General features: G+C 41.4%; 1 protein-coding gene across 21 annotated transcripts in view; it reads left to right on the top strand.

Moving 5' to 3' along the window:
* Positions 1-22,451, top strand: part of EPB41L3 (erythrocyte membrane protein band 4.1 like 3) — a 146,133-nt gene extending 123,682 nt beyond the window's left edge. For 4 of the 21 annotated variants that reach the window (XM_086740656.1, XM_086740646.1, XM_086740645.1 and 1 more), the window contains exons 13-26: positions 1,064-1,621; positions 5,985-6,038; positions 7,885-7,920; positions 8,088-8,153; positions 8,630-8,821; positions 11,691-11,765; positions 12,170-12,271; positions 14,244-14,366; positions 14,879-15,262; positions 16,314-16,445; positions 16,890-16,988; positions 18,126-18,206; positions 18,471-18,587; positions 19,846-22,451. In XM_086740656.1, coding sequence (XP_086596782.1) covers positions 1,064-1,621; positions 5,985-6,038; positions 7,885-7,920; positions 8,088-8,153; positions 8,630-8,821; positions 11,691-11,765; positions 12,170-12,271; positions 14,244-14,366; positions 14,879-15,262; positions 16,314-16,445; positions 16,890-16,988; positions 18,126-18,206; positions 18,471-18,581 — 2,013 coding nt within the window. In that variant the 3' untranslated portion in view covers positions 18,582-18,587; positions 19,846-22,451. Of the gene's footprint in view, positions 1-1,063; positions 1,622-5,984; positions 6,039-7,884; positions 7,921-8,087; positions 8,154-8,629; positions 8,822-11,690; positions 11,766-12,169; positions 12,272-12,994; positions 13,712-14,243; positions 14,367-14,878; positions 15,263-16,313; positions 16,446-16,889; positions 16,989-18,125; positions 18,207-18,470; positions 18,588-19,845 lie in introns of all 21 variants that reach the window. The other 17 variants (XM_086740657.1, XM_086740658.1, XM_086740659.1 and 14 more) reach the window with 12 other exon arrangements.
* Positions 22,452-23,088: the final 637 nt, after the last annotated feature.

Below are 23,088 nucleotides of genomic sequence, written 5' to 3' on the forward strand. Positions count from 1 at the left end.
ATACAAATGGAGTATCAAAGCAAATCTTGCTTGTTGGTAGTCAGTATTCTTTGCGTTGTGGTAAAATTTGCAGCAAAACTGTTGGGTACGTTTTTACCTCTTTGCTATGGGTAGAGAGTCACTTTTTTACTATGGGAAGATGGTGTGTGGCATGGACCTCTCTCCGGTCAGCCCCCCTGCTGAGAGAGCACGGGGTCTGCCTAGCCAAAACCCTCAGCTCCCTTCTTTCAGTCTTCTTTCAGTGTGCTGCCAAAGCAATGGGGCGCAGCGTGGTGGGGGGCAGCAGGGTGTGTGTCTGGGGAGGGCCAGACCCCCAACACTGCCAGCTCCGTCTCACGGCGGGCAGAGGTAAGGGCAGGGCTGGGCGGCGATGGAAGCTAGTCTAGATAACAGGTAGTCAGGTAACGGCTGACTTATAGATTTATGCAACTCCAAACCAGAATGTGTTTTATTTAGGTTTAGAACCTAGATTTTTTTTTTTCAATATTGTGATGGAATATTGAAATGGAATTTGAGCACATAGAGTTTAAAAATCCTTAGGGTTTTAATTACTGCTGCTGAGGTTGTCCAAAGCATGGATGGGAAGCATCTGGCCCCCACTGGGTCTCCTCCTGACTGCAGGAATGCTGTCACAGGCAGTGTTGGTATTAGAAATACATTCCTTCCTTTCTTTGTTGCTCTTCACCTACATCGTGTCTGAAAGCTCCTTATGATCTGAAGCCAGTCTTACAGTAAGTGGAAGCTGGCAGCACCTGAAACTCCTCATACGGCCGTGAAGGTTTTTATGTAAATCTCGTGCTGCAGATGACTAGACAGATGCTGAATCAAGAAGTTGCCTTTTGTAAGCGTTAACCCTGATTCACTAATACCTGTGGTGTGCAGCATGGCAACATGCACCATGTAACTCAGTGGAAAGCTGTGGTGTTAAAATACTGTTTGTAATTTTATATGTGTGTGTATATATATATATAGTTTATCATCACGGAAGAAAATTAACTAATTACAGTTTTCTTTTTGTCCTTTTGCTTTTGCGCCTTGTTTGCTGCTCTTTCTCTGTCACCAGCCATCTTTGCTTGGCACTGACTCCCACCACCCCTCACCATCCTCGCAGCCTGGCCCCCCTGCATCTTCAGCAAAGCTGCGCAGGAGATGCAAGGAGAGCGCTCGAGCAATGTCCTTAGGTTGTGAGGCGCCCAAAGAGAGCCCTCCGAAGCACGGCGAGTCGGAGCCGGACTCTGACAAAAAGGGGCGAGTTTGCCCCGCCGAGCAATATGGCTATAAGCCAAAAGCCGGCAAAGGTGGAACGCTGTTTTCTTTCTCCTTGCAACTTCCAGAGTCATTTCCTTCCCTCCTGGATGACGACGGCTACCTGTCACTCCCTAACCTCTCCGAAACCAACCTCCTGCCTGCCAGCGTGCAGCACTACCTTCCCATCCGCTCCCCCTCCCTGGTGCCTTGCTTCCTCTTCATTTTTTTCTTTCTGCTCTCTGCCTCTTTCTCAGTGCCATACGCCCTCACTCTCTCCTTTCCTCTGGCTATGTGCCTCTGCTACCTGGAGCCCAAGGCGGCCTCCTTGAGTGCCTCACTTGCCAATGACCTGAGTGACAGTTCAGAGGAAGAGGTGTGTACCTCGGCATCGAACACACTCTTTTTCGTGTTCAGTGCTTCAGTCCTAACCAGTGTTAGATTGCTGCAATAGTGGTCCTACTTTCAGAGCCTCATTTCTGTCTGTGCTGATATGTTAGAAGGGATGGGTTCAGTTTTATTTTTTGGTTTGGGGTTTTGATTTTTTTTTCTTTTTTTTTTTTCTTTTTTTCTCGTGTTGGGAGTGCAGCTTGGGGCCCAGGGTTAGGCACAACACTGTGTGGAAGTGGCTTGGTTTGAACTGTGTCAGCTGACGCCAAGTGGCTTGCACTAAACAAATTGCCACAGATCAGCTCTGAAGTATTGTATCTGAACTCACCCAGACCATTTTCTTACCCCTGTCAGTTTATGCTAGGGTTAGACTAGTTACCTGAATAGTGGATATTAAGTACCATTTCCTGCTTCATTACATATGCATGCAAATATATGCCTATGTATATACTTTATATAACTAGCTCCTCAATAATAATAGGCACCCTCTCCAACTTCAGCATGTTCAAAATTCAGGTGGACTCAGCTTTTTGCAAGAGGCTATTAGCTGTAGCCCGAGACCAGAAATGGCTTTCTGGTCCAGCAAGACCTGGATCTGGATTTTCAGCCTTGATCCCATCTCTGCTGTGGATTAAATTGTTTTCCTGTGCTTAAATCCAATGTTATCAGTGAGAGGTCAGATGGGGACAGCTGTTCTGCAGCTGTTCAGGGAGCAATGCTGTGAGGGCTGTCCTGCCATTTGCAGTGTTGTGTTAGCACTGCTGAAACCAATGCCTCACGCTGCCAGGGTTAGCACAGGCGGGTAAACCAACTGCAGGAGGAGTCCACAGTGGTTCTGGGAACTGTGGATGTGATTGTCTCTCCAGAAGAAGGAAAGGAATCTACGTGTTTTAAGTAACACAGTAACTGGCATCTCAGTTTTTGCTGGTGCCTAGTTATTCTTTGTTGACAGAATAAAATAATGAGTTCATTTTTTCCTCATTTTTTCCTTTTTCCTCTTCATCTTCAAATGCAAAAATACAGTTTTGGTTTGTATGTAGAAAACCCAACCAGATCAGGTGATCACAGACCAGTTGGCCGTTCGTAAAAAGCCGTCTTGGCCACTTGTCGATGCCATTGCAGTAGCTGTCTTCAATAAACCCAGCTTATACATCTGAATGTTTGTGTAATCTGCTGCTGTTGATTTTTCAAGACTTGGTGCAGGATTTCATTTCCTTTTTATGGAAAGCCAAAAGTCGCATCAATTTATCTTGTAAAAACATTGTCTTTAGATGCTTTTGGCTCTGTGATGCCTATAACAACTAAATAATAATGTGCAATTTCTGATAAAAGGCTTCCCAAATGTTGCTGTCTCATTTCGTGTCCTCATTTTGAGATAGCATTTAGGTCTCAATTTGCATTAGCTCTGCACTTGGATTAATCTAATAGCAATAACAGCGTTAATACAGTGCCAGCTCCAGAGGCAGTAACGAGGCAGTGTTTATGTAATACCTTGGTCCGTTCCTCTTTCAGAAATGAGCACTTCTTTTCGTTGGTAAAGTTAGGAAGTATTGAGCATAAAAACATATAAAATAGGCTTTTTAGGGGCACTTTTTTGTGAGGGTGATTACTCTGGCAGTGCTTCCTGGCAGACAACACAGACTTGTGCCTAATCCAGGGGATATTTCTTGTTCAGAACATTGCATGACAGTGAATATGTTTTAAACTCGGGCATGTCTGCATTACATTGGCAAAACAAATCACAGCAACTACGATCGCAGGTTAGAGGAGGAGCAGCCGCAGCGGCTCAGGAGATAGCTGCCTTCCCTTCCAGCCCACAAGCCCCACCAGCGCTGCAGCCCGGCTCGGAGTTGAGCCCGACCTTTCTTGCTCTCCACTCTGGAGATCTGCCTTGCTCAGCCTTGATTCACCATTCCCTGCTCTGCAGTAACCCCAGATCTTTATTTCAAGTACAGTACTCAGTAATGCCGAGTTTGACTCCAGACATGTATGTTGCAATGAAGTGCATTTTATGCCTTATTTAGGATTTCATTGCTGCTATGGTAAAAGAAATTGAAACCTTTTTTTTTTCCCCTCAGTTCACAAAAGATTGCACACCGTGATGTAGAAGGCTACAGCCAGTATCCTGAACCAACCTCACACCTTGTTGAGCTCTGTTCTCCCTAGAGCAGTGCATCTGGAGGCAGTCCGTGCAGTCAGAGGCAGTCTCACCCCTTAGATTTCATTCGCTTCTGTGTTTGTGCCTTAGCAGCTAATATTTCTATTGACTTTTCTCTGCTGTTCCCAACTCAAAGTTCTTAAATGAACCCTGTGTGACAGACTGATGTGTTACAGTGCCTTGACACAAATCTTTTAATTCCTTTTAAATGCCTAGGTTCCTTAATTCCTCTTTTTTTTTTTAAATAGGAGTAACAATGCATTGATTATTTTTATATTGCCATACTTTCACAATTGCTTATAATGTTATAAAGATGTGAGATCATAGAATCATTTGGGTTGGAAGGGACCTTTAAAGGTCATTTAGTCCAACCCCCCTGCAAGGAGCAGGGACATCTCCAACCAGAGCCGGTTGCTCAGGGCCCGGTCCAACCTGGCCTTGAATGTTTCCAGGGGTGGGGCATCCACCACCTCTCTGGGCAACCTGTGCCAGTGTTCCACTACCCTCGTTGTAAAAAACTTTTTCCTTATGTCGAGTCTGAATCTACCTCCCTCTATTTTGAAACCATTACCTGTCACAGCAGGCCCTGCTAAAGAGTTTCTCCCCATCTCTTTCACTAATAAAGAAACAATTTTATAGCACTTTAGTGAAAGCAATTTGACCAGCTACATAGATAATTTTGACATTACAGTTTCATTTAAAAATAAAAGTGGTCTGTCTAGTGAGTGGTTACTGCTTGAAAAATTGCATGTAACTTGCATTTATGCACTTACCAAATAGTGCAAAATGCCTGCTTATTCTTGTGCCTGTCCTACAAGCAATACATGTTATTTAAAGGAAGGAATGATAGAAAACAAAGTAATGGAAAAATAATCAAAAAGCAGTTTTATGAAACATTGGAATTGTCAGAAAATGACAGAAGATAGGAAATTCAAAGTTAAGACTGATACTCCATCCACCAGTAGGTTGCTTTTCTCTCTTTTTTGGTACTGAATGTGATTTGAGGATGAGACATATTGTCCTAGCTTTAAATTACCTGCCTGGGTTTCTTTAGGTTATCTAAGGACCACAGAAAATCACCAGAGCTTTCACTGATGTTAAAACAACTTGGATGTGCCAATCTGGGGCAATAGGGAGCACTTTTGTTTCTTAATTGTTCTCCCCACGCTTGCATAACATCAAAACCAGACATTTGAACTCTCTTCTCAGCCTGTAGTGACCTGCACGCAACTCTCCGTTTATTGAATCTCGACAATTGGGTTCTCCACTAAAACGTTGTTCACAGTGTCGAGCAAAGCAGGGATAGATCAGTCTGTGCAATGCTGTGCTTTGTTTCATTTTTATCGTCACTTGTACCTAGTAAGTGGGTTGTTTGGGTTTTTTTTGGGATGGGGGAGTTACTTTTCTTTTTCTCCTGCTTTCATCCATATTCTTAAATGGAATGAGAAGTATTTTTGATTATTTTAATGGCAGTTTTCTTTCTTTTTACTATCGTTAACAATATCAGCTGCTCTTTATTGGAACCGAGTGGGATCTGAGCCTTACCGTTACTCCGCAGACAGACAGTAGATGGGCTGGGGGTATGGTTATTTGAACTCTTTGGTAATGCAGACAGCCTCATGGTGTATAAAAGAACAACATCTGTACAAATGAGGGGCTGAAAGTCAGGTGACTGTTAAAGTAGCCTTTTTTTTAATTATTATTATTATTATCTTTTCCCCCTCTGGATAAAAAGTCAGCCACTACATTAATCTATATTGGCAAGAACAAACATTTGATGAATAATTTTCTTTTAAAAAAATTATGGGAGGAAAAGTTTGTTTAGAAAATGTTAGCTTTTTTTTTTTCCCTCAGTTTTTTTAAAGCCACCTGGCTTTCTTAAGAAAAAAAATCTACTATTCAAATAACACTTTTCCAGTAATGTTTTGTTTGGCTTATAAATTTGTTCCAGTAAAGCCAGATACTGTGTACAGTACGCCTCTAGTCTTCCTCTGAGTCTGTTCTGTTTACTAATATAGCACTTTTTTTTTTGCTTCTTTGACTTGTGCGTGGTTTGAAAAGCAATGCTAATGCAGTTCGCAGGGATGTTGAATTTAACAGCTCCCCGTGTGAGCCGCGTGTACTGACGAGCTGGGTTTATTCTTTATTCCTGCCTTCCTCTTGGGACCCGGTCGCTTGTCTAACCAAATAGACTGACAGTGAGCAGACGGATACTGCAGCTGATGGTGAGACCACTGCCACCGAGGTTTGTACAGTCGCCGGCACCCGGTTATGGCAAGGGAGAGCGTTTTGCCTCGTCTCTTCCCGACCCTGGGTGTGAGGGCTGGACCGCGTGTCTCCTCCCGCAGTTCAGGGTCCCTCTCTGCGCGTGTGTGCATGGGCAAGAGCTTCACTCGGGAAGCTGAGTTTTCGGTGCTCGCCGCGGGTCGCTCTTGTTTTTCTGCATTTGGTCAGGAAACCACGAGGCCTCTGTGCTGTGCCAATGGCAGGGCAGCGGCAGTGTCAGCTGCGCCAACGCCACCCACCTGGGATGGTCACGCTGCTCAGATTGTAGCCCGGGTTGGTCAGTTTGCTTGTTTGTTCTTATAACCTGCAGGCTGTGTGTGAGAGAGAGAGGCGGGGAAAAGACAGTAAAAAGCCATTTCTGAATAAATTTTCTGAATTTTCTGAAAAAACTTCTGAATTTCTGGATTATAAACATCTATGATTTTCCTTGAATGTAATTTCACGTGACATCTTCGAATATTGCCAACAGTAGTCCAGGTGTAGTCTTCAGAGGAGGCCCTGTTACGTTTTCTCTGCACGGAGAAGCCTCATATCCCCAACAGGGTGTATAAACCGTGCAGGCAAATTCAACCCTCTATGACTCCGGTGAAGTGCATATAATGCTTTCATAATTTATACAGTTGCAGCTGCAAACATGAGCTGGATTTGGCCTGACATCTGGTAGAAGACAGAGTCTTACCACAAACACGACTGTTTTAGGTTTTCAGTAGGATCTCATTAATATTTCAGACTGTTGAAATTATCATCAAGGAGAAATTTCACCGTATGAAGTGTCAGGGCAATTCGGGCTTGGCTGTAAGTAGAATAGATTTGAACTGAGTTATAAAGTAATCAACAGATCAAGATTTTTCCCTGGGTCATTTGACTAATTAGGACTATATGAAAAATTAACAGTACAGTAGGGGCATGGGCATTAAAAGAATCCAAACAGAGCAACAACGTAAAACCTGTTGAGACAAGTCAGGAGTACAAGATGCTTTGAAGCGCTCCTTGCACTGGATGGCTTCAGGCCCTGAGCCATACAGAAAGTAAAACATAATCCTAAAACCATGACATTTAAAAAGTTGAGTTTATTAATCAAAACTGCACAATAGTCTCTCTAACTGCCACCTTTATTTTAGGGGAGAAAGTTAAATGAACCTCTCTTTTCCCTATGGATATCTGGTTTTCAGGAAGTGTGGTATACTTGCCATCTGAAAATGCAGCCCTCGGAAACGGGGCTGCCTGGGCAGCTTGTCTTGCATTGCTTTTGAAAATGCGAGCTGAAGTGAATGTGATGCGCGTGCCAGAAGACCACCACTGTAGATAGACCCTGAAAGAGGATATACAGGCTAGATACGAAATGAAATTAAATAAATAAAGATACTGGAGGTAGGGAAATAGCATTTTAAGCAAATAAAGCAAAGCTTTGCCTGTGAGATGTCCCATGTTTAAACTCTGGGATTTCGGACTTCTAAAGAATTTGCTCTTGCCTTTCCGTCCTAAACCAGCCACGATCTTGATGAGATGGTCTAACTGCTGCTCCCTAAATAGAGCTCTATGAACGTGGAGTGCACCAATAATTATGAAAGAAAAATGTTTAATACATCTTCATTCACAAATAACAAATTTGAAAGGAGGAGGCTTGCTCTGAGTTAGGGGAACCCTGCAAAGTCAGCCAGTGTGTCCGTTCCTTCTCCTTAAGCCCTTAACATAGAGAAAATGTGATTTTAAGCTCACGTGTTCCTCTCGCCAGTTTTTGTAAAGCCTTCGGTTGTATGAGTGGTGGGTAAGGTGTTGTTTTCCAATCTTTCTCATGCTGGCAGTCGGATCAAGAGGAGGACGGAGATCTAAAGGCACAGGTACAGAAACGAAGGGCCCAGACGTTGCTGAAGTATCACTGTTGGAGGTGTTCACCTCTCTCAGCATGCTGTTGTCAGTTCTCTGTGAAGAAATGTGTAGAAACAGCATTTTATATCCTTTCAATACTGTGTCCCTTACCTTTCCCTTTCTTTTTCACTTCTTTCAGAATAGTCTGATTAAGCGAATACAGGGTGAAAATGTGTATGTCAAACATAGTAATCTTATGTTAGAGGTTGGTATTGGTATATACCAGTGCATGTACGTACATGTGTGTTAGTTTTAGTGGTAAACTGTGAATCTGCACTATATGATGCATGAACTGTGTATTTCCACCTGCTAATAAATCAAATAGATTTTTTTTTTTCTCAGATTATGGTAACTCCTCTAACTTGTACTATAAATATATATATGCGTGCACGTATATGTGTGTGCGTCCACGCGCATATGTATGTTTGTTTGAAGCCTCTTTATCAGGTGTAAATTATAGTGATACAGATAAGCTCTTTAAGAGTGTTTTTGTAGTCACTTGTACGAGATATGCTATGCTGTTATCTTTCAAAATGCCACATTTTCACAGAGTGTTGTGTTAGTGCTGTGCTCCCCGAGATGTTACCTCCCTCTTTACTAACCGAGTTGTGTGTTTTGGCTCTAAGATTTGGTTGGCTTAGGATGTATCACAAACTGCTCTATTCTTTTAAAACTGTCCAGGACCTAGACAAAACCCAGGAAGATCTGATGAAACATCAGACCAATATAAGCGAGCTGAAACGCACCTTCTTGGAAACCTCCACAGAAACGGCTGTGTCTAACGAGTGGGAGAAGAGGCTTTCCACATCTCCCGTTCGGCTTGCAGCAAGGCAGGAGGAAGCTCCTATGATTGAACCACTAGTGCCTGAAGAGGTCAGCGTGAGCTGAAAGGCTTCATTACGTATTTGTCTATTCGTTTTTTCTTATGATAGCTCTCAGTAGATTAAAGGCCATACTTCAAGGCCATTCCCCACTTGTAGGTGCTCTTTTTTCCTCAGGACTCAGGCTCTAGCACCAAACATGCAAGGTGGAGCAGATACCTTACATACACACACATACACAAACACACACTCTTAGGAGAATGAAATTCACTGTAAGCTGCGTGGCAGAATTGGGTCTCTCTAAGAGTGCGAAACACAGCCTTCCTTACAGGTTCGGTGAGCTTGAGGAAGTCCAGCCATGTGTGAAAGAAACCATGAAGATGATGGGGAGGAAATTTAAATAGGGATGACTGGTTGGGAGCAGCAGCGTAGTGGGATGGATGGGAGTACCAGGCTTGACAAGAAAATACAGAGCAAAGGGCAGAACTCTCTCAGTCTTTGAAGGCGCGGAAGAAATCATGATGATAATTAGACCTGCTTGGCCAGTTCCGTAAGGGAACTGGTAGTTGCTGTGATCTGCTGGATAGCATTTTGTTGAAGACCCGATGCAGATTGCTAAGCGTATGCATTTTCATGCAGTGTGCATGCCTGAAAAAGTCTTGCTCATTGTGCAATCTTGAAGTGTTTGCAAGGAACTTGCCAGTTAAAAAGAGCTGCCTTGTATTTAGTTTGTGGCTAGATAACGAGATATGGAGGTAACAATGTAACACTCATGTTGCTGTAAAATACATAGATCTTCGAAAAAAAACAGTCTTTTTTTAAATACAGTGGAACAAAAACAAATATGCTTGTGTGGTCTGCACAAAGATTAATTTTTTCATTCTGTTGTGGACGGATATCAGTTTTTTGTTCACAGGAATAATCTTTTTGTTTGCCTCTTGATTTTAGCATTACAGACCAATAAATGGTCATAACATTTGCTTCTGTCACCTCACCACTGATGTAATGTTGTAAGAAACTCTGCAAAAAGTATAATTGGAAAGAGTCTTCTGCTATCCTACCTTAGAGGTTGGCGTTGCAGACCCACAGCTCGGTGGGGAAGGGAATCCTTGGAGGCATGCAGATAACACATGTCAACTTCTCCTCCTAGGGAAAGAGATGTTGCCAAAAAAAAGGCCCCAACTCCTCTTTTACCACATTTTACTCATCCAGTGGCATACAGTGGCATACAGGCATCAGATATGCATTAGAGTGGCTGTCAATTTGGATTAAAATACCTAAAATGCAGACTTGGTGCCCAAAGCTTAACTTTTGGAGAGAGCACTGAGGAGTCTTAATGTTGCTCCCACTGTCTTGTTCAGAAATCATAATAGATCCTACGATCTGTAGCTTAGTTTGGTCATAGCTGAAAATACAGGTTTTTGTTCTTAGAAGTAAAATTGTAAGTATAATGAACATTGCATTTAACATACTGAAAATGTAAGGAACTGTGGAAAGGCAGCGGCTGGCTAGCTGAGCCTGAATCAGAGGAGTACAGGTGAAACAAACTTGTGAACCCCCTCGGTTCATCTCATCTCTTTATTACTTTAGAAATTTACTAACAATTTTTAATTAAAACGCACAAGCAGTAGTAAAGCATTACACAGCTGTGTAGGCTTCACCCTGAGGAAACACATCTGAATTTAACCATTCATTAGGAAAGAAAAAAGGCAAGAGTTGTCTTTGTCTGGCAGCTCTTCTCTTACCAGAAGAAAAGGACTTGCTCAAAAGCAATGTCCAGTTACTGTATCTTATATGGATTTAAGTAAACTACAGCTATCGCTGACTGCGCAGGCAGTCAGGATAGAGAGCACGTAAAACTGCCTTACGTAGTAGCTTCTTCTAGTCAAAGAAGTTACACATTTAACTTAGCATGTCCACTTTAAAAATGTATTCAGTGCTGTTACCTGTAGCTCTTTAATACAGTAAAACAAGAACAGAAGGGAAAATATGCCTTTTCAAAATGTGTGCTTTGGCACCCGTGTGTGTTCAGTCAGTTTGATGTTAAGCTTGTCTAGTCACCAGTTGCTTTCTTACAGTAATAGGGGAAAAACTTCATTTTTTCTTTAGTTATGAAAAATATCGTTTTAAATATCTGCCATAATGGTGGCCAGATTGCTGCAAAACACAAAAGCCATGAGATTAACAAATTCCTTGACAATGCGCAGTCTGACCTAGGTTGGATTAAACCAGCGCTTTAGAAATAAAGAAGTTGTGCATCTCATTACAGCTGGGGAGAGGAGCCATTTTTCCCTTTCTCTCTCAAGTTTATAAAAGTTTTGTATCTTTCTTTAAATTAATTTCTGTCTTTTTGAGAATGTGGAGTATATATATTTAAAATGGTACACTAGGAACAATACCTTAGGACATTGAGTCTTACCAATATTTAAAACTGTCCACGTTGGTCCAAGTTACAGAGATTCCCTTTTCATTCTCACAGCATTGGGAAGGCACGGATTGGATAAAGGTGAGGAGGATTTTGGTGTCACGCTGTAGAAATAATACAGCAATGGTTAGCTTCCTGCATGGAAGGTGGAGGGACCTGTTCTAGGCTATTGATGGAAGCGGTGGAAGTTGGCACCAGACACAGTTAAATGAATATGAAATGAACACAGTGCATCCACACCCAGTGTTACTCAATTTACTGTTTTTCCTGCTGTGCAACAGTATGCTTGTGTCTGCTTCACATTCATCTCAGAGAGACACTGATTTCACTGTTTACTGGAAACTTCTTTGCTGTAAAATTAATTCTGTTTATTTCTGTTTCCTAATTTGCCATGCAATTAATAATTTGTAGAGCAGAGAAATATGATGAGCTATTGTAAAGTATAGTGGACTATACACGCTCCATTTACTAAAACCATTTATTCCCCTGACATTAGACCAAAGAAGAAAGAGAAAAATCAGAAAAACTCATATTTTTGCAGAAGGGAGGTACTACATTCCTTGAAATGCAGGTAAAAACAAATAATACTTTATTGAAATGCAGTCTCATAGGCTGGCAATGATTTCTTATTTTATTATATTTTTCCCTTTCCAAGCCACTTATAAAAAAATTTATTTATTTCATAAGTTCCAGAGGGAAATGTAATCTGGGGGCCAAATTCTGAGGAATGAGTACCCTCCAGAGCTTTTGGCTTCCTAAGAGAGACTGATTTCTCTGCTAGTTAGAGATCTGCTTGCACGGTGCTGTTTGTGGATGTTGTTTGCAGTTGTGCATGCATTCCAAGCATAACCCTCACTGAGAACATGGTGAATGGGGCACTTCTGTCATGAGAATGAATTTCCTTTATACTGTCAAGTGAATTCAGATTCTGCTGAGTGATGGTGAACTTTGTATTCTTATTGGTTTTTCTATTAGCCAAGTGTGATAGAGAAGAAGCTGCAGGAAGGAGAATCTGCTGGCACTTTGGTTACTTCTCATCAAATCATTATCCAGAAAAGTATCCCATCATCCGTAGAGGTTGTTTTTAATTCATTTGATTTTAATCTAGCACATTTGCTTAGTTAAATACAGAAGTTATGTTCTTGTGGTCAAATAACTGGATGTTGATTGTGTAGCCAAAGCAAATCGCAAAGCGTATTTGCATTAAGAGGAAAAAAGTTCAGTTTCTGTAGTAGTATGGTGTTTGCTGTGTTGTACTACTCAATTTAAACAATGCTGAAGGGGGTTGATGTTATTCTAGTGAAAGCAAGATATTCAGTGCAGACTACAGCTACATACAAACGCATACTATTCTAAAACCTCATCAACAGTGTGTTTGTCACAAATTGGGGGAACTGTTGAATGGGGGCTTATTTGCCCTATTTTTGCAATATGTTTTTGACTGAAGCATTATGAACCATTGTGATACATTATTTTTAACCTCAGGATGATTTTGATCATAATTTTAAATAATGCATTAAAATGCTACCCTGCTTCAAGTTACTACAGAAACAGTGTGGCAAAAGTAACTTTTTGTGTCCACATTATATGGGCATCTAAGGGGAGTGAATCTGCAATGGAATCAGACTTTGCCTAAGATGATGCTGTTTGTTTGTTTGATAACTGCTCGAAGAGGTACAATAGTAAAAGTTATTATATGCTTTCAGAAGAGGCAGCATTGATTTCTTAAATGTCTTCATACTCTTGAAGTAGAGAAACGCCTTCAGATATTCTAATTTAGCTTTTATATCTCAAATATAGGGCACTGAGGATTGGGTTATTATAGAAAAAATACCCTCTGAGGTAGTTGATGGTGAAGCAAAATACAAAGTAGTGACTGTGAGCAGTAAAACTGCCTTTCCACCTGAGATATTAAAATCCAGTACCGTTCTAATGCAGAGCTTTGAGGACTTGGAAAGTGAAATACAATCCAAAGAGGAGAATAAGCAGAAAATGCTCACCCTAGGAAAGTCCTATGATACCGTATCCGGGAAAATTGTAACCATGACAAGTAAAGCTAAAGAGGGCGAGAAAACAGTGCAGCCTTCAGTAGAAGCTTTGCAAAAAACAGAAAGGGAAGTGCAAGAATCCGTGAAAGTCATTCCAGTAGCAGCTGAGTATGAAATCCTCGAGCCTGTCACTGATGAGAAAGCCAGGCGGGGATCTGACGTGCAGAGCACGAAAAGAAAGCTGTCCGACTCTCTGACACCTATAAAGGAAGCAGAATCTCAGTTGCAAAGTCCTGAAGAGAAGAGTTTGAAAAAGGCGCTAAAGATGGACCAGGATGTGCAGTTATATGGTACACTGGGAAGCTTGGAGCTTGGCAAAGCAGAAAAACTCCTTGACAGCGAAGCTGTAAAAGCAGGGGCATTTGCCCGGAGAGATAAGAGCCTGTCTGAGTGGAGATATTCCAGAGAACAGCCATTTACCATTGCTACTGCTCACTATGTTACCGAGTCGTCTGCGTCAAAAGTAGTGGTAACAAGGGGCTTTGACTTCACGCCACGGTTTAAAGATTAAAGCATGACTTCTTTTAGGCAATCCCCTCACACCACCCTACCTTTTGGTTCTCTTGCTGCCTGGCTTTGTTTTGACAGCAGCCGACCCGGCTTATTTTTTTCCCCCCTCATACTTTGAATCTGTCCCACGGTCTGAAGCAGACATCATATAAGGCTTTCAACCTTTCTGGTTTATTTCAAGATCCATGTTACTGAAATGTAATATTGCTGCTGTGGCTTGTTAATAAAAGGAAAAAAAAAAAAAAAAAAATTGCTTGAACCAGCAAAATGCCAACGCTAACAACTATGCTTTGTAACTGTTGCTTACTACAGCCATTATGAATTTGCTCTGATTTATTTTCCCATTCTTTTCCTGTTTCCAACCTCTCCGTGCCCCCGCAACCTTCTCTCCGTTTCCTCTGTTTCTGCCTCCGGTTTTGGTAATTAATATGTCTGTGCATGGGGGTCTGCCTTCCTTCTGTGTGTGACTCTACATTTCTTTGTCTGTTTAGACGAAACAGTCCACTGGTGAAAAAACCTTGGATGGTTCAGATATCTTCAGTTTAATAGAGTCCGCCAGAAAACCGACTGAGTTCATAGGAGGGGTTACTTCTACTTCACATAGCTGGGCTCAGGTGCCTGTTTGATTCCCTCCATCGGCGTTACAACTGCACACCAGTTACTTTTGCTTTTCTTTTGTTTTATGCATCACTTGGACCTGTATAACTAATGCATGTATTCGTGTGTTTTTTCCTTTGTTACAATAGACCACAACAGAAACTTCACCGAAAAGAAAAGAAAAACAAAAAAAACCCTCCAGGTTTTCTCTCATTTCACTTTATTTTGGTCATTTTACAGGGTGCTGCATTTTGCCTTTATAAAATTCATGCAAACATACCAGTGAGGAAAACACTAACATTTCTCTGTGCTTTTAAAAATTGTGATTCTTGCTTTGTTTTTAATTTCTACTATTTTGATAATGTCCTGAGAACAAAAATCCGTGCAACGTGAGAGAAATAAATTGGCAAAATGTAATACCCATTTTTTTATTTATGTTCACAGTACATTAAGCTGAGGAGCTGTTGCAAGTACTGTTGTCTGCTTCTGATGTGGAGGGTTTTGGGTTTTTTTTTCTCTTTCCCTGCAGAGAATAGACACGACAACATCTCAGGAGATAACTTCCAGTGAAATGAAGCAAGCAGTTCAGCCGCATCAGGATACAGTGAAGAAGGTTGTGCAGGAGACTGTAGTTATCGAGGAGAGACATGTGCACGCGAGCGGGGATCCTGCTAAGGCGGCCGGACTTGCGCTGGATGCCCAGGCTGAGGCGGCGGCGGCGGTGGCTGCTGGTGTGAAAGGGAAGGAGGGCTCTGCTGGGACTGAGGGGGCGAAAGAGGAAAAAAGAGAGGAGGCTGGGAAAGCCCTGACCAAACAGGAAGGAGTCGCTGCTGCTGCTTCGTGTGAGCAAGCGGATGAGCACAGTACAACAGTCCACCTTTCAGAGTCTTTGGAAAGAAAATCTCATTTCGAGGTAACTCCTATTAAATCAGTCATGTCTGTGCTGAATTGCAAATGCAGGCAGTCATGGACTAAGTTAATTCCTCTCATGGAAAGTAAAGTGTACCAAGCTTTTATGACTGCAACTCTACAGCAGGCAGTTTGTTTCCCCTCTCATTTCCTCCTTGCATGGCACCTGCAAGGCTTGTTGCTGGTTTCCAGTACTGGCAAAATGCCATGCATATTTTCCCTGAAAGTGCTTTCCCTGCTGCAGAGAAATACCTAATTTGGTGGCTTTTTATGCAATGGATAACAAGAATTCAGCTGTCATTCTCTTTGGGAAAGTCCATCAAGACTGTTAAAGTTCACATGTCCTCAAAGACAGAAAATGCATTTTTTCCATGCTTAGTACAATCGTAAATAAGTGTACTGGGTTTTAAACAACCCAAGTTCCTTATCTTAGCCCCATGAGCTGAATTCCAATAATTATTTTGCAGAGAGGTTAAAAAAAACCTTGTTCTTGCTCTTTTTTTCTGAGAGCTGAAAGGAAGACTAAGCCTGAGTAGGATTCATTCTCTTGTTGTTTTAAGAAAATGGCTGAGGTGGGAAGGGACCTCTCGAGGTCATCTGCTCCAACCCCCCTACTCAAGCAGGGTCACCCAGAGCCAGTTACCCAGGGCCATGTCCAGATGGCTTTTGAATATCTCCAAGGATGGAGACTCCACAACCTGCCCACTCAATCTGTGACAGTGCTCGGTCACCCTCACCGTGAAGACGTGTTTCCTGATGTTCAGAGGGAACCTTCTGTGTTTCAGTTTGTGACCATTGGCTCTTGTAGTGTTTACATCTTTTCTGAAGTTTTCATGACATCCAGGATAGTGCTAAATGTTGCCAGCATTGTATACATATATGTACCATTATAATGAAGAGGATTTTCTCTTTTCTTTTTTTTTAATGCAGAACACTTTTTAGTTGTTCCCCCTGCTTTTCCCAAGGAAAAGAAAATACTCTGATAAATCTAGAATAATCTGAGAAATCTGAGAAGCTTTATTAAATGTTCCATTTCCATTTTTTTGTTCACACAGTCACCAGTTGTGAAGACTGAGACTATCAGTTTCAGTACTGTTTCTGCTGGTGGGGAAAATCTTGAAATTTCAACAAAGGAAGTGCCAGTAGTCCATACAGAAACAAAAACCATTACGTATGAGTCTTCTCAGGTAAGAAGTTCCGCAAAACCCAGGGTCTAAATTTAACATGGCCTCAAGGAACCCATGTTTCTTCACCCATCTTTAAGTGTGTCCTGTAGTGTAAACTGTTCTAAGCTGTTCAAGTATTAAATATTAGCATGAGGAAGATGTACATAAGTATAGCTTACCTGAGGGTGACTCTCGTGTCCCCGTGTAGGGCCTTTTGAGAAGACTGATGAAACTGCAGATTTCAAAGCCCCAGTTTCTCATCTGTCCTTCCAGAAGTGAAGGGAAGTCTCTAGATGCAGAGAGAAATACTGACACATGATCACCCTAATAGCAGTTGATTCCCCACCCTTAGATACTCACTTTATGAAGAGCTGTAGAAATAGGAAAGTTCATCCAGCCCAATTCTTGCCTCCCTGTGCTCAGGAACATGTTCTTGATGACTAGTTTTCTCTTTTGGTTCCCTAGGTGGATTGCGGTGCAGACTCAGAACCAGGTGTATTGATGAGTGCACAAACTATCACATCTGAAACTACCAGCACTACAACCACTACACATATCACCAAAGTGAGTCCTCAGAAAACAGAGAGGGTTTGTTTTTTTTTTTTTTCACAAGGTTGTATGTTCTTTTAACTTCAATTCTGTTATTTTTTTTTAAAACATGGACATTTTAAAACATGCTTATATTCTCTGGACAAAATCCTGTCTGTTTTGGGTACCTGTCTTCCTTCACCTATCTTTGGGTTTACCAGCTTCGTTGCTGTATTGTTCAAGGACTTGGTAAGAGTCCTGAAGTCATAAAGCCTTAGGGTATTGCTACACAAGCACAAAACGTTGCTGTGCAGAGACACTTGAGTTAGCCACAAATACTGTCTGGAACTGGAAGCAGTGTAGCCACGTTGGCATTGTATGGTAGCCAGAAAGGAGAAATTTGCCTGAGCGTGAGGCTCCATTGATGTGACTATACTGCCTTTGAGTCCTGAGCTGTTATCCCTGCATGGTGTTGAAAACTCGGAGTAAATCTGTATCATGTAGTCATAACAGGACGTTCAGTCAGCTCAGACACTGTGGTTGCATTGCTGGGTGATACCCTAAGGAACTTGCCCACAGCCAGACAGAAAGCTTATGGATGCACAGAGAAATTATGTTGGGTCTTCCAGGTTCCAAGACAGCATCTAAAAAACAGTTCCTTCCTAAACAGGAACCCTCTTAGTGCCATGATAACTCTCCTACCAGTATTCACTGAGGACAGGATTTCATCTTTCTGCAGTGCAATTCACCCTTCAGTAGGTGAGCCATACAAAGGCCATAGCACCCTGTATGTCCTTCTGAAGCCTGCAGCTGGATTTAACTAGGTCTTAATAGGACCTGTCTGTAGGTCCGTTTTTTCTTCATGGGATGAATTGACCGTAAATATCTGCTGGTTTTGACATACAAACATCTCTCCTGACATATGTGCAGATTGATTAGAATAATAAAATTAGCTGTGTGGGAAGGACCTCTGGAGGTCATCTAGTCCATTCAAGAGCAGGCCAACTTCAGAGCTGAAGTTCAGAAGTTGCAGTTCAGGGTTATCCCCTCTGTGCGTGCTGTTTGAGATAGTTTAGTCCAGTCACCTCTGGGTTCTTGCACTGATCATTCTCTGGATGAGTAACAGCACTCTTTAAAGTAAGTTACTGACGTGCGTTTGTTCCTCCCATCTAGACTGTGAAAGGAGGCATCTCAGAGACAAGAATTGAAAAACGAATAGTCATCACAGGAGATGCAGATATTGATCATGATCAGGTAAAATCTATAAGCTGCTAAAGGCTACCCTGAAGACTGCCAAAGAGAACATTTCTAAACACTGCTTTAAAAGATAGTATTCATACTGGCATGCCTTGAATTAAACCGGGTTAGTAGTTAAATCAGTGATGGTATATTTCATATTTTAATCATTTTCCTCATTTGTAAATTGTGTAATATCTCATGAATCTCTCCACCTTGCTACTGATCATGCATGTTCCACCTCCTTTTTGTTTTTGCCCTTCTGTGGTTTCCTTGGGATAGGCGCTGGCTCAGGCAATTAAAGAAGCCAAAGAGCAGCACCCTGACATGTCAGTGACCAAAGTAGTGGTACATAAAGAGACAGAAATCACACCAGAAGATGGGGAGGATTGACCACAGGTAAGAGGACTAGATGATTTTCCTAGGCATTTACTGGGCTGGCATGTTGCGAATGTTGTTTTCCTACCATAATTCACCTCTAACTCTTTGCTTTCTCTCACTGGCATTTGCAAGTTGCATTTGTGCTGGTTATCAGTTCTGTTATTTGAATGTAAACTACATTCAGCGCTAAATGTCTTTCTTCATTTATTGGTGCCAGCTGGAGAAAGAGAAACTACTCATTTGCTTTTGTTGGCTCTCTGGAAAGTCCTCATTGTCCATGCTTTGATACAGTCTAATTTTCTAATTCTGAAGTTAAAAAAAAATCTGTTGTCTGCTTTTATGTCATTTAAGAACAAAAATAATTTGTTCTTAAAGGTATGCATTTTGTTTAAAAATGCCAAGGGAAAAACCTACAGCTGGTTTTTAAATGTCCCATGCAGATACGTTACAAGTTAAGCTTTAATTCCTAACTTGCAAAGATATGGTCCAACTTGCTTTAGATTTTTCTTTTAAACCCAGTAAGTTACTGTGTTGGTATTTGGATGCCTTGGCTTTCTTGTATTTGAAAGAACAATTTATGTTTTAAAGCAGCATTGTTTATCAGGATGAGATGATAATGCAGCTTTTCTTTTGTTAAGCTTTTTGTTCAGTAAAGGCATGCTTTCCAAGTTGTGGCTGGCTAAACAGATGTTGTAATATTACTATATTTATTCTGTGTGCAAAACCATGTCGTGCATACTAACCTGCTATGCAAAAGCCGTTAATGCCAGCACCATTGCACAAATTGCTTTGAATGCTGTATGCAGAAGGAAAAAAAAAAAAAGCTGCCCGTCTGATTTGTTTAAATCGATAGCAGCATTTTATTCTTAGAACAACATATATTCCCTGACATTTGGTGTAAGAAACAGAATATGATGTACTGCACCTTTTGAAGTTATTTTGCGCTCCTGTGTTTGGATGTAGAGGCCCTAAAGAAAATTTCAGTACCTGTTATTTGTTTGGAAGATGGAACCAGTCACTGAGGAGTGAGTAGCCGTGATTCTTGTGGCATTCTGCTGAATGTTTCAGAGGCAACGTAATGTGGCTTGCTTAAAAGTCTGTTGATGTCACTAATTCTTTTGATTGATATCAGTGGACTTTGGATTTGCACCAAGTTGCTTATCCTGGGATTTCAGAGTTGTTTCCAGATAGCTTTTGTTGCCCAAACAAATTGGCAAAATCTCTTTTGCAAGGGAGTAGCTGCTTCAAATAATTAACTCAGTTCTCTTTCCTGCAGGAATAACCTAGATTGCATATGAATCCAGACGTGCACACCAGTAGGAATACGAGAGCCTATACGGAGTCTCAGTTCCAACCTGACTGACTTGTATCTGTCTATGGAAAATTTCACTACAGAAGAATTGATCTTGACCGTTAATAAAGAAACTGGCAGAGATACCTTCCCATAGAAAGCAATCTGAATCAGCAGCAGTTAAACAATATTGCATGAAGCAACGATAAAATTACAGAAAAGCAGCATTTTTAATTTTCTTAAAATGTCTAAGTTTTCAGCTATACCTGCACGTTCATAAACAATATAAACAGTGATCTCATGTAACACATAAACAGTTCATGCCTTTCACAGTTTATGAAGGTCTAAACAAATTAAAATTTGTTAGGTGGCAAGCCTTTTGTTTACAGATATTGTAAATGAAGATTACCCCCCAAATGCTAGAAGCTGTATAGGTACTGTGTATAATGTTTTACCACACATTAGATGTGCCAATAACACAGTTTATTCAGTAAACAACTTGAATCTTATATTTGTTTCATCTGGTTTTATTACTGCCCGATAAATGATGATGAATCTTTACTCTTATCAAAATATTTAAATGCTTACAAAGTGTGCTTTGTATACCTGACTGAATACCTTATGAGGTAGTAATGATTTTAGTATATTAACTTTAACGATTTTTGTCCGCGTTGTTCAGAGTCAGCTTCCAGTCACCCTTCACAGATCCTAACCTTGTAAATTATATGTAGTTATTTTGGAGAAAAAAAAAATCTGTATTTTACTTAGTTTGCAGCATTAGAAAATTATTAATCTGAAATAACCGTGATGGTTTTCTATTGATTTCCCTTTTGTTCTCAGAGGAAAAAAAAAAGAAAACAATAATCTGTTTCAGAATCTGGTCAGCATTTACTATCTAGTTCAGAGTCAAGCCTTAACCTGTACAGAACGTCCACTGAAAACTCGTTAGTGTCCAGCTATAATACCCACTGAAGGGATAGCGTCCATTACACTGTCAGCTGCATCACAACACATGGTGAATGTATGTTTCTGCATAGTGAAATAAAAGTGGTAAATGCATCCAAAATCGTATTGTTCTGTGTCTAAAAGCACCTAGTGTTTTTTTTAATGTTCAAAACATTGTTATGTTTGTAAGACACCACAGTTTTACTCATCTGCACAGTAGACACGTTTTGTCTGCAGCGGCTGACACTGCACTGTGCAGGCAGTCTGAGTTGGTGGAGCAACCAAAGGGATGACTGTGCTCACCTTTGGGCAAATGATGTTTGCAAAGGAAAAGGAGTATTTGGTTCCTTTTGTTTCCTCTGGTTGTGTACTGTTTCACCGCGGCTAAATGAAGGATTTTGTGGTTGCTTGGAAAGTAAGGCCAGTAGCACTTGATCCAGATCCACTCTCTTTTTGTACTTTTACTCTGAAACATGGATAAAATTCGCTCTTTAAAGCAGTGCTTACTTATCTGTTCCTTTTTCTTGTTCCGTTGCCACATCTTGTTGATGCTCCCCTAGTAGTTCAAGAGAAATTTGTAACATTTAATTCACCCTTCGGTCTGTATTTCCTTGCAGGATTGAGAGAGATGGGTACAAGCAGACTTTTCAGGACATAAAGGGCCAAATTTGCCCATTGTTGTTTACACGGGGTTCCCTCACATTGAAGTCAATGAATTTGGCTTCAGTGCAGAGCAGGATTTGACCCAGTGACTTGTTAATAAATGTTTATTTTCTTAATTTAGAAAGAAAAATAGTATATATAGAGAGAGAATAACCTGTAGATAATAATTAAAAGTAATATCCCAAGGCTTTTAAAGCTTTGCCCTTAGTCTCTAAAACATCTTCCTTCTGCCAGCTATTCTTGATGCCTTTAATCCAGAGTGCTAACTGTGTGACTCCCCCTTCCGCCGTCATTGCTTACCTCTCGCCTAGTGACCAACGCAAAGACTACGGTCTGCTGTGATCTTTGATTGACCTCTCCTCCTCCTAGTCCTTCAGATGTGTAGAGGAGTATCTATGTTCTCAGCCCTCTCCGTGATGGTAGGCTCAGCTCTCCGATGCTGCCAGCGCCCGGTGGCAGCCCGGGGTGGAGGAGGTGCTCGCCCCGTCTCTTGGCAGACCACGTGCCAGGTTCTCACTACTGCATCAGGAGTTTAAAACTTGACTCTGAAGCCATATTGATCTTCCCTCAGGTGCCCCTTATGTCATCAGCTAAGAAACAGCATTGTATTACCTCAGAGAGACGCGAGGCGATTGCGCGCAGCCTTCTCTCCAGAGTTAGCGTTATATTTTAGCATGGCTTGAGGAGATTGTACTCTGGTGATACCGCGCAGTATGTACGCTGTCTAAAGATATTGTGTCTTGAGAAGTTAGTCTCCTTGGAAAGGATGCTCACAGCTAAGATACGGCCTAAGCATATGCAAACTATGAGGAGATGAGAGTGGACAGACAAGGACATCTCAGTGCCGCTGTTGGCAGCAGACCCTTGTTTGGGGGATGGTTCCTGGGAGCGATAGCTTTGGTTTTTGTTAGAAACTGTTTCTTGGGTTGTCTGCCTAATGCTGTGCCACATGAAATAAAGAACACCTGCCTGTTTCTACCAACTATCTTTTGTCTCCGTGTCTTCTCATTTATTGTTGGTATTTGTCCAGCTTCTCGACACAAAACAGCTTTGAAAACAAACCGTCAAATAATGTGTTATTTGAAAGCACCATTACCAAAACAGGCACCAGTACAGGAGACAGCCTCACTTGTTAGAACTGAAGTCACAGCTTCAGCCCCATGAGACCTGGCTGCTCTGCAGCATTGAGGTAAGGGACCAGCATGGCCAGGCAGGGCTTTGCGCACCAGACAAGAATGGGCATAGCAAGCAATCACAGCACTTGTGATTATTACAGGTGCAGAAAGAAGGAATACATTGCCTTGGCATTTTTAAGGCTGTTTGGAATCACTTAACATTTATCTCTGAACTTTCTTAAGGCTGTCTCATCACAAATGGCAAGTAATGGTGTTCTGTGTTCAAGCAGCTAAAAAAAAAATTAATGGGCCCGTAAATCCAGATATTAGATCAAAGCAGTTGTTGAACAGCTTAGTCTTATTTTTCCCAGAGCAGATTTAGGCAGCTGTGAGATGATGTGGCTCACGTGTATAACAATTTGTATCTGCTGAAATTATAGTTCCTTATAAATAGTTCCTCGTGGCAAATACATTGGAAATTGAGTCCAGGTTTCAGTTTGACAAT

Source organism: Chlamydotis macqueenii, chromosome 2 (assembly GCF_036417535.1).
Source record: "Chlamydotis macqueenii isolate bChlMac1 chromosome 2, bChlMac1.mat, whole genome shotgun sequence".
Taxonomy (NCBI): Eukaryota; Metazoa; Chordata; class Aves; order Otidiformes; family Otididae; genus Chlamydotis; species Chlamydotis macqueenii.